The sequence below is a fragment of the Medicago sativa genome, chromosome 3, assembly GCF_051527215.1.
Source record: "Medicago sativa cultivar Bolivia chromosome 3, Bolivia_mono, whole genome shotgun sequence".
Lineage (NCBI taxonomy): Eukaryota > Viridiplantae > Streptophyta > Magnoliopsida > Fabales > Fabaceae > Medicago > Medicago sativa.
Genome location: NC_140751.1, coordinates 16,094,901 through 16,106,005, shown reverse-complemented (window position 1 = coordinate 16,106,005; position 11,105 = coordinate 16,094,901). Strand labels below are relative to the sequence as shown.

The window sequence follows — 11,105 nt, the reverse complement described above, 5'->3', positions numbered from 1 at the left end:
TAATTTTATATGAGCTTTGTCTCCCAGCCCGTTGGATTAATCCAACTGTTGAGATTAGCGCAGGATTGAAGGCAAGAGAGAATTCACAGTAAAAAAAATTGTTTTGATTTACCCCCTAATAGGCCAAACAAAAACGAAAATTTCTTAAAAAAAAATAAAATTGTTTTTTGTTTGGTCTATTAATGGGTAAATCAAAACAAAAAAATTTTACAGGAGTAAATCAAAAAAAAAAAAATTACAGGGGGAAAACCGAAAATGACATATATTACAGGGGGTAAAGACCTATTAACCCTTAAAAATATTCCATCCTCTCCTCTCCCATCCCATCCACTTCCCTCCAAAACTCTCGAACCAAACGGACCCTTAGGTTAGAATCTCAATCCATATCACAAAACACTTGGGAGAGATAAAGGTTTATGTGTAGGAGCAATAAAACTCAAGGGTTAATAGTGTTTTTACCCTTGTAATATAGGTCATTTCCGATTTTCGCCCCTGTAAAATTTTCGGTTTGATTTGCATCCTTGTAAAAAAAAAAAAATTCCAGAAAACACCTCTCCTCCGTCCAACTCAGCAAATTCGCTTACGTGGCGCTGATTTAACATTTTTTTCATTTTTTATTTTTTTTATTATTTCCAAATCAGATTTTTTTTTAAAAATATTTAAAAATAAATTTTAAAAAATAAAAAAAATCCAAAAAATCATAAAAATATTCAGTTTTTTCTCCAAAAATTTAAAAAATCGAAAAATAACTTTTAAAAAAAATCCAAAAAATCATAAAAATATTCAATTTTTTCCAAAAATTTAAAGAATCGAAAAATAATTTTTAAAAAATTCAGAATAAATATTAAGCTTTTTTCGGAAATATAAAAAAACAGAAAAATAGTCATATTTGTTTCCAAAAAATTTAAAAATCGAAAAAAAATAGATTTTTTTTCAAAAATTTTAAAAATTAGAAAAAATTAGAAAATACAATCAGATTTTCTAAAAATTAAAAAGATTTAAAAAAATTCTGGAATTTAATTTTCAAAATTACAAAAGAGGTCAGATTTTTTGAAAAAAAATCTTAATTTTCTTAAAAATCTGTATACAAATATAGAAAAATTCAGATTTTTTATACAAATATAGAAAAAAATTTATACTACGACTTTTATAAAAACCTCTAAATTTGTATTCAGATTTTTTAAAAATTAATTTTTTTTTCCAGAATGCTTTTTTAAAAAATCTGACCTTTTTTTTAATTTTGAAAATTAAATCTTTTTGTATTTTGAAAATTAAATTCCAGAATTTTTAAAAATCTTTTTAATTTTAAAAAAATATGATTATATTTTTTGATTTTTTTCTAATTTTTTAAATTTCCAAAAAAAATCTTAATAGTTTTTTTATAATTTTTGGAAGAAAAACTGAATATTTTTTATTTTTTAAAAATCATTTTCTATTTTTTAATTTTTTGGAAAAAAAACTGAACATTTTTATGATCTTTTGGATTTTTTTATTTTTTAAAAATTATTTTTCGATTTTTTAAATTTTTGGAAAAAAAACTGAATATTTTTATGATTTTTTTGGATTTTTTTTATTTTTTAAAAATTATTTTTCAATTTTTATGATTTTTTTGGATTTTTTTCTATACATATGACTATATTTAAGTCTCTGGAATACTTATGTCTCCGGATCTGCAACGTTGATGGCGCCAAAGTCATTGATTGGATCTGCACTGGATCGAAACTGATATGACAATCTGAACCGAACAAATACATGAACGAAACAAGAAAGACAAACAACGCCGCACTAAAATGACGAAATCACGAAAGAAAAACGAAATAGATGTGAAAATCACTTATTTTAACAAAAAAGACGAGAAAAATGAGTTAGATGGGTGATTTTGAGTCAATTAAAAATTACCCCTTCTTGGTAAGTTAATTAAAAATATCCTTGACAAAAAATAAAATCATTTGTGAACTACAAACCCATTGTAAAGATTAATTCTCTCGAGTGGGCTGATGTCCATTTAAAGGTCGGTCTTTTCCAACAATTTTTTTTATACAGAGACCGAAAAATGAACTTAAACCAAATGACTAAGAGTCCCAAATATATCCTACTCATGCCACACTATGTTGGTTGTGACACGATTATTTACATTTTAATATCTTTATTTTTGATAGAAATTTACACTTCAATTTTTTTTCTCCAAAAAGTATAGTGGTTAGAAATTCACTTTTTCAAAGTGAAAAAACCCAACCCCAAGCATATATAATACAATGTTCTTGCCAACTAAATTAAGATAAGTTCATGAAGACATTTACACTTCAAATTTAATAATAGTATTAAATGATAATAATTTTTTTTTAAGGAATTAATTAATAGAAAATATGATTACCTAAAAAATATAACAAAATTCGATTTTAATCTCTAAACAATAAAATAAAATCTTTTTTTTTAGGGAAAAATAAAACGTTTCTATCCTCCTAAATTTTCTATTTCATTTCACATAATTTTAACATATTCTTGATATATCTTAAATATAATATCAACATATACCTTTTTTGTGCGACATATAAAAATTGAATATAATAAATTAAAAAGCAAAATGAAATTTTTTGGAAGATGAAAACATCGAATATATTATTTGATCTAGTATTAATTATTCCGTGAATCTAAAAAGTTGTTTTTTTACACAAGGAATGTTACATATCAAACATCGAGGTGGTATAGTACAACAGGTAGGAAGTTACTTACGTCATGACTCACGAGTGGTTGGAAAACCAAAAAAGAAAACGCGGTTTCAGTTTTCCTTTGTTATATTCTCTTTGATTTGACTATAACCTTTCACATTCAAAACCAATAAACCACCACCTTCGTCAATTGCAAAACCAAAAACCACAACATGGGTTGTATAGCTAGCAAAAACGCTGAAACCAAAGCCACTAGAATCTCACGCTGGCGATCCACCGGCATTGTTGCTTTGCGTGATTCCAAATTGAAGGTATCAATTAACTCTTTTGTGTTGTTTGATTCTAATTATTTGAATTTTTATTGATTGGTTCATGGATAAGGTTTATTGATGCAGAAATGTTATTTGAATTTCAATTTGATTGATAAGTTTTATATGGTTAATTCTGTATTGTAAGTTCAACTCAAATGATAAAAGGTTTTGATGATGAATTTCGCTGTTTTGTGTTTTTAAATAAAAAAAGGTTAATTGTATGTTTTGGTTTTTGGATGAATTGATTCTGGAGAATTGTTTCTGGTTAAATGTAAAGTGATTTATGTTTGGATATATTTATGTAATGATGAGTTGAACAATACATTTGAGTGTTATAATCAATTTTAGAATCAAAAGCTCAAATTCTGGATGCAAATTCAATTATACTCGAGAGCAACCAAACATGTCAGAATCAATTCTACACCCTTAGAATCAATTTTGGTGGCCCATCTAGAAGTGAAACCAAATATACACTAATTCAGTTCACATATATAGTTAATGAATTAGTGTTAGATTTGGTTAATTGTTGTATTGTTGCAACTAAATAGCCATATAATGGAATTTACTAACCACAAATTTAAAAGTGATTTTACTTGATTTTCATGCTTTCTAATCTGCGTGTATTTGGAATACCTGAAATCATGGTTAATAACGTTCAAATTTATGTTTAATTAAGTTCATTTGATGATTGATGAGTTGCTGAGTCTTGATATATTCATTAACTACTCATTGAAACGAGTTAACTGCATGTGTGAAGTTGTGAGCTGCATTAACTGTTTAGAAAGCGTTGAGTTGTGTTATCCTAAATTGATGTTCAAATAACTATGTTACTCTATTTGGTAGTAGATTGTGAGCTGATTATATTATTTTGTATAGTTAGTTTGTGAATGATAGAGATTCACTTTGTCAAATTTTTATATAACCATCAGTTGTTTTTTTATTTATTCCAAAATGACAGTTTTGTGAAAGGAACACCTGTGCTCTCTTTTAATTGGAACCACGCTAGATTCACCCCAAAAAATAGTTAGTTCGTTAATTAGTTTTTATGGAAGAACATATGTTGGGGGAATGTTAGTTCGTTAAATGGATCTTTCATCTTTGTACCTTGAGGAAATCCAAACTCTCGGTCGAAGATATCCTGTATTTATACGTGCTTGAAGTTTCTGTGTGTGTATTTTTTTGAGGAAACATACTTACCTTGCTATCTTTCATTTTCCTTGAAAAACAGACTTTTCCAGATGAAATCATCGATTTAGACAGATCTGTTCGGACTCTTGACTTAACGCATAATCGAATAGGTAAACAATTTTTCTTTCCTTTTGTACATACGTTTTGGTTAAGAAAGCTTTACTCTGAAGTAGTTGTAATAATATTTTAACCTCAAAGAGAAGTGCTTTTCCTCTTAAAAGGTTATCATTATCATTGTTGATGCTGTTATTTTATTGCTAATAAGTTTATTTTATTGACTGCAGTTGACATTCCCGTGGAAATTAGCAAATTGATTAATGTGCAGCGCCTGGTAAGAACATGAGATTTTACTTTATCCTTCCAGCATTTATTTCTTAAACACTACATTTTATCTTATGTTTGGAAGTTTAGCTACTCATTGATTCAAGTGGAACCATTAAATTTTGTTTATTCATTTTGAACTCATGCTTTTTGGACACATCTTATGGATCTAAGCACAATGCTATCTTTCATTTGTTTTTCCATGGTAGAATGTTGGTAATGGTTGCATTATCATTTTTATTAGTGCTGTACTGAAGTTGCCAACGATTGATAAAAAATAATATTGCATACTGAAGTTTCACCAACATCGCAGATATTAGCGGACAACCTCATCGATAGACTTCCAGTGAACTTGGGGAAACTCCAATCTCTTAAACTCGTGAACCTTGATGGAAATCGAATTTCTTCCTTGCCAGATGAATGTAATTCTCTCCTTTAAGACAATAATATATTATTTGAAAGAGATTTTATTGTCCCTCTTTTATGTACTAACTTACAGTGTATTTTGTTTTTAGTGGGCCAGTTAGTAAGGCTTGAACGCTTATCCATCGCAGGGAATTTGTTAACATCCTTGCCGGCAACTATTGGCAGTTTGAGAAACGTAAGTAAATTATAAATAACAAAACCTAGATATCATCAAACTTTTATATTGCTTATGCAATTTGGATGATTATATGCATAATGCATTATGTGTAGATGTTATCATCACTGCATACTTGTCAGATTTTGAAGAGTTGAGAGCATCATTTTAAGCCAAGACATTTCAGAAATGAAGCTTTCTCCATGTCATACATTTGAAGACACAACACATCATTATTCAGTATTTGTCACGTCATTTGTGATGTAACCTGTGTTTGTTGTCCATGCTTGTTAGATAATATCCGTTTTCTGTTGACATGCTTACTTTCTAATCGAAGGAATGTTAAAGACACCCTTTTAACACTCAAGATTATTTATTGTCGTTACTTTTCTTATCTTTAAATATAAACGATGGATGTATATGACATATTGACCTATGACTTGGATTTGCATGAGGCTTGGATCATAATCTTCCATTGTTAGCTGAAATTATGATATGAAATGCCCACCTTTATAACTTTTAAAGTATGATATCTTGTTTGATAATGTAGCTGTTGATTTTAAACGTCTCAAATAACAAGTTACAGTCACTTCCGGAATCTGTTGGGAGTTGCTTCTCTTTGGAAGAATTACAGGCCAATGGTATGTTGATTGATAGTTTGACACGATTTGTTCATTTCTGAATTGCATGAGCATGGTAGTGCATGTCTGTTTTCCCTTACGCTCTTTCGCTGTAAAAATTGGAAATAGTTTGGAGAGATTTTTTTACAAAACTATTGTGTTTATTTAATTTTACTGGATTGTGTTGATTGTCAGTTCAATGCGGAGAATCTGCCTTGTTATATTTATTTCTATTCCAATGGAAGTTTTTGTTTAATGGAAGATATAAATCTGTTGTAGATATAAATTCAAGATTAGATTGCTTTAAGACAAATTTAAACCTGGTTGGCCACCTTTATTGAGGTCTTCCCTCCCAACCACAAGGCTCAAACCCGAGACCTTGCATAAGAAATTCGAGACCTTGCAATGTTGGTTTTAAGACTCTAAGTTTGAGATTACTTTTCAGCTCTTACATCTAATCTCTAAATTGATGCCATGCCGTTTGTATTGTTTTATGCTTTCTAGTTACTTGGTCTAGTTTAATATAATTTACTGAAGAGTCTCAATTTGGTTATAATTTAAGCAAACCACAATATTTTGGGGTGAAGAATTATTACAGTATACCATAAAACCATTTCTCTTGTGATTGGCTATTTCTATGATTGTCAAATCTGGATATTTAGAACATTTTGCGCCACCTTTATTATTATTTGGCTTCAAACTGATTCTGAATAAGCTAATTTCAGACTTTTTGCAAACATTTCAGATAATCTTATTGAAGATCTTCCTTCGTCAGTTTGCAATCTCTCTCACTTGAAGTCACTTTGCTTAGACAACAATAATGTGAAGCAGGTATTTTGTTTTAATACCTTAGTGATGTAATGCTGGACTTGATTGTTTCATTGTTCTCTTTTATCAATTTTTATTTATTTATTTATTTTGTGAGTGCTTTTTGAATCTCCATCATGCTTTGTTGACCTCTTATGAGGAACGCTTTGTTGACCTTTTATGAGGAACATCCAACTGTAGTGTGAAACCACATATTTGTTTCACCCTTTTTTTTGCTATTGGACTAGTGGCCAACATGCTAAAATAAACACACGTACGGGGAGGGGGATGTGGTGACCCGAGTTCAAGCCCGGGATTCCACATAAAATGTCGTCAGAGCTAAACCACTAGGCTGTAACAACGGGGACATATTTGCTCAAATTGATTCTGTTTTATTATAGGGTTTAGTCTTTAAGTATAGAGAGAGAGGAAAAGGAACATTCAGAATAATAAAATTATATTGATATTAATGTGAATAATATATTACAAAAGATAACACACTGATTCTTATTTATATTTATACTAGATTCTAAATCCTTATTACATTCTCGAAAAAATAATTAAAATATGTGGAAACCAATTCTATGAGATAATATAAGATTTGATTTTCATTAAAGAGTACTGTTGTGGTTAGATATGTTTTTTATATTCTACCTGTCTTCCTCAAAGGAAAAAACATATATGGAATTCACAAATTATGACGGGAATGTCTATTAAAACAAGAGCTTTATAAATACAAGAGCCAAGTTAAATTGCATTTGGGATAATCGGGTAAGAATTGGGACAGACCTTGAGCCTGTTTGGATTTACATATTTCAGCTTATCTATTGGCACAACACTTGTAAGGTTAATTCCATAAACTCCCTAGGATAGCTTATAAAAACAGCTTATAGCTTAAATGAATACAATTTATTTTTATTTTATCTTTTGTTATAGAAATAATTTATACACAAGTACTTACACTGCCGAGGCCATACTGCAAGTTACACAATATTCCGGTCCATACCTCATCGAGGACAAACCCCAGATCCTTTAGGACCCCATTGCCTTTAACTGTCTGAATTCATCTGGTGGAACTGATTGTCACTGTTATATAGTAGTTTGTCTTGTCAAGTTTTCAGCATTTAAACTTTGCAGACTTGAATTTTGTTTACCATTTTTGCTTTTGAAGAATTTGAACTCAATATGTTCTGATCAAAGGATAAACTTTGAAATTACTTGAATTAATGCTTGGAGTTTTCTTTGTCCACCAAATTAACTTCCCTCGATGACTAGCTGCATTTTACAATTAGGTACAATGAATGAAGTGAACCTGTTTTTTTCTTTGCGTTAGGTTTTTCCATACAAAGGGGAATGCGTATATTTTCGTGAAGATAATGTAGCTTGAATATGAGGAATATCAAGTTTTATTCTTTCAACATGCATGAATGGTTATTCGCCACTATCATTTGGAAGAGTTGATTGAATGATGCACCAATTTCTAAATCAATATTTACAATTGTTCTAATGCTTTTTAAGCATGTCTCATGATTTATGAATTTGTCCGTTAAGTTTGAATTGGCGTGCAATAATATTTGTGTTCTTGTCTAGTCTGGGAACCCATCTTAGTTTAATTATTTGTCTGTTTCGCTATTGTGGTTTGCTTTGTTACTAAGTTAGAATGTTGAATATTTGCTATGCACATAGTGTAAATTAGGTGTAGGTACCATGCTTTTAATAAAATTCTGTATTAAGCGAACTCTTAGGATTTTACTGGTCCGATTCTACGAGTTTATGTAATCCTGAATGTCTTAGTGATACCTTGGTTTCCTTTTGGGCAGATACCTATGAATCTATTGAAAGATTGCAAAGCTCTTCAAAACCTATCACTGCATGGTAATCCTATATCAATGGATCAATTTCAACAGGTATGCTCTTGTTTCCGGATTTCTACTCTTCTTTTTCACTTTTCTATGTTTCAATGCAATTAAAGCATTTGTCAATGATCCAGATGGACGGGTTTCAAGAGTTTGAAGCAAGACGGAAAAAGAAATTTGACAAACAAATTGATTCAAACGTAATGATCGGTTCCAAAGGTCTCGATGAGGGTGTCGATCTATGAAATCGTCTCGAATTTTCCTGAACCGCTTGTGATATATGATTTTCAGTGGTACATTTTGATGAACTTTGGTTGAAGCATTGTACATTTTACCTGCAAATATGTTAGATTATAAATGGAATCAATGTCCAACAATAGTCCAAAGATTTCATATACATGATTTGTTGCTATTTTGTCAACAATGAAAAGGGTGTTATATGCATTGGCAGTTGTAAATTAAGACTGTTTTGGTGTAATATGGGAGGTACTGCATTCTCTACTCCTTAAATTATAAGTCAATAATAGAAATTGTGTTCCTTTGTTGTTACCTTGTTTGCTGCAAATAATGTGTCAAGAGGAAAGCTGAGCCATTGGGGGAGATTATTCTCTAGTACTTGTGAAAACGTGTTGATTGTTCAAACACACTCTCTCATGTTTGACTCATTTGCTTGACGCTGCTTTGAGAGCTTCATGTCCCGCCATAAAAGCCCCAGACCTCAATCCTACAAGTGGTGAAACCCCAGTCAAATCCATATATGTATGTTTTCCTCCTATATTGAAATTTATTATGAGGATTCAAATCCCTTGACTGCACTTTGAGACATAAAATTCCTTTCATGTAGGTGAAACCAAAGACACCTATAAAGTGTGCACGGTGTTCCATCTCTGCATTTGTGTACAAGCAGATGAAACTATTGTCATAAACTCTATTCAAACTATTGCATGTTAATTGATCAAAAGCTATTGCATGTTTCTGTCATGACTTGATTATGAATAGAGATATAAATAATATTACTGCATATGTTATACCAAGAAACTTAGTTATGTCAGAATACTTCACAATAAAACTAGACTGTTAGTGTGAGACCAACTTCAAAATTGCCCATTCCAATGTCCTCAATCTTAGTCAATTGCCTGGTCTTCACATTATAACCAAAATATATGTTTTTAATGCATTCAAAAGCAGCAACAACTCGCAATATGATTTGATCGTTGATCCACAAAAGAAACTCGCAAGATGATTTCGCAGTGTGAGGAACACGTTAGAACAACAACTAGCACCAAAAGATTAAATAAGAGAACGAAGAGAAAGACAATGAACACACGATATTAGTTAACGCAATTTAGCCAATTGTGTCTACCTCTGCGACTATAGAACAACTATAGTTTCGTTTCTATTATTGTTATAAGAATTAGGGTTTCAGTGTTACAAGTTGTATATATAGTACTACTACGATTCAGTTTACAATATTACCTCTGAACCGTACCGCGAGGGGCTATCGCTCCCCGTACCCCCAGCCTCTCCCCCCGTTGCCTTCTTCAGTGTCTTCTATATATGAGGCATACTCCAACACACATGCTACATTGATGGTCAAATATCCTTCCTAATTGTAAATCGGGAAAGGGAGGAATTCTAAGCCAACACTTGAGGATGGAGTTGACGACATAAATTTGTTTAGAAATTCTCGAAATTAGCAGCAATATACCATCACAAGTACCGATTAAATGTCCCATTCTTTGAGGTGTTCCTAAATCAGTCCTTTCAAAGTGGTCATTGACACTATCTTTTGGAACATCCACGACGTTCATACACTTGAGCAAAATGGGAGCTGTCAATTGTAGCAGCCCTAGGTTTGCAAACATACCTTATAGAGTTAAGAAGACGGTTACGAGGAGCCATAGTAAAGATATGAAACCTCAAGTCGTCAAGGAGAAACTCTGAAATCACTTTACAACTATGGGAGTTTTGGTTCTTCATATTTCTAAGGGGAATGATTTAATATGTTGAACCAGCAAAATCTCCATGCATTCGCTATGCACGGGTCCATTGATGTGTAATTGATTTATTAAAGCAATATGATTTTTTTTTTTTAAAAACTAATGAGTATTTTTTAAAATATCAATACTAGTATATTATTTTTATAAAGGAAAATGTTATAGTATTTTATGAATCATTTGGAGAAGAAAGTGAAGAACTGTTTTATCATGCCTATTTCACCCACCACAACTGTGTATTCCACAAAACTAAATTGAGATTTATTTGACTTATTTTATAAGAAGGATACCTTCGCATTGTTGTGTTTTGTCTTAATAGGGAAAAATGTTGTCTTACCTATCATTTGTAAGAATAAGCATTGATCTTTTATAAAATATTAGTTTATTTAAATATGCAAAAATCTTGTTGATTTGTAATTGAAATTGCAGGGGTATTCGGTACGTTCAGTTATTAGTTGCTAACTTCTCATGATTTCCTTTGTTGGATGTTTCAAAGAACCTCATTTGGCACACTCAGGTGCCGTTAAAGGTTTTTATTTTAGCTTGACGTTTGCTACGTGACAGGTTGCCAACAAAAATCAATTTATTGAATGGGATAATACCTGCTGAGGACATTTCTTGTTTGGCGGGATGTAGACATGTCGAAAGTGCTCAACATCGGTTTCTTCACTGTGATACTTTGCGCTCCCTTTGGTAGCAAGTTTGGTTGTGGGTAGGTGTTTCAGGTGTTGATCATCAAAGTTTCGGTGCTCATCT

At 31.1% G+C, this 11,105-nt stretch overlaps 1 protein-coding gene across 1 annotated transcript; it reads left to right on the top strand.

Annotated features, from left to right (window-relative positions):
- Positions 1-2,822: 2,822 nt before the first annotated feature.
- Positions 2,823-8,901, top strand: LOC146936109 (Leucine-rich repeat (LRR) family protein). The gene is made up of 9 exons (XM_085751122.1): positions 2,823-2,980; positions 4,209-4,278; positions 4,453-4,499; positions 4,803-4,911; positions 5,005-5,090; positions 5,620-5,710; positions 6,435-6,520; positions 8,317-8,403; positions 8,487-8,901. Exons 1-9 carry the CDS (start codon positions 2,882-2,884, stop codon positions 8,595-8,597), a joined length of 786 nt encoding a protein of 261 aa, XP_085607248.1. The 5' UTR covers positions 2,823-2,881; the 3' UTR covers positions 8,598-8,901.
- Positions 8,902-11,105: the final 2,204 nt, after the last annotated feature.

What these genes read in the sequence shown, in the direction of transcription:
- LOC146936109 (XM_085751122.1), top strand. Translation starts at nt 2,882, where the DNA reads ATGGGTTGTATAGCTAGCAAAAACGCTGAAACCAAAGCCACTAGAATC. An exon ending in TTCTTCCTTGCCAGATGAAT is followed by an intron (nt 4,912 to 5,004) that starts GTAATTCTCTCC and finishes TTTTGTTTTTAG; the next exon opens with TGGGCCAGTTAGTAAGGCTT. An exon ending in CAATGGATCAATTTCAACAG is followed by an intron (nt 8,404 to 8,486) that starts GTATGCTCTTGT and finishes TCAATGATCCAG; the next exon opens with ATGGACGGGTTTCAAGAGTT.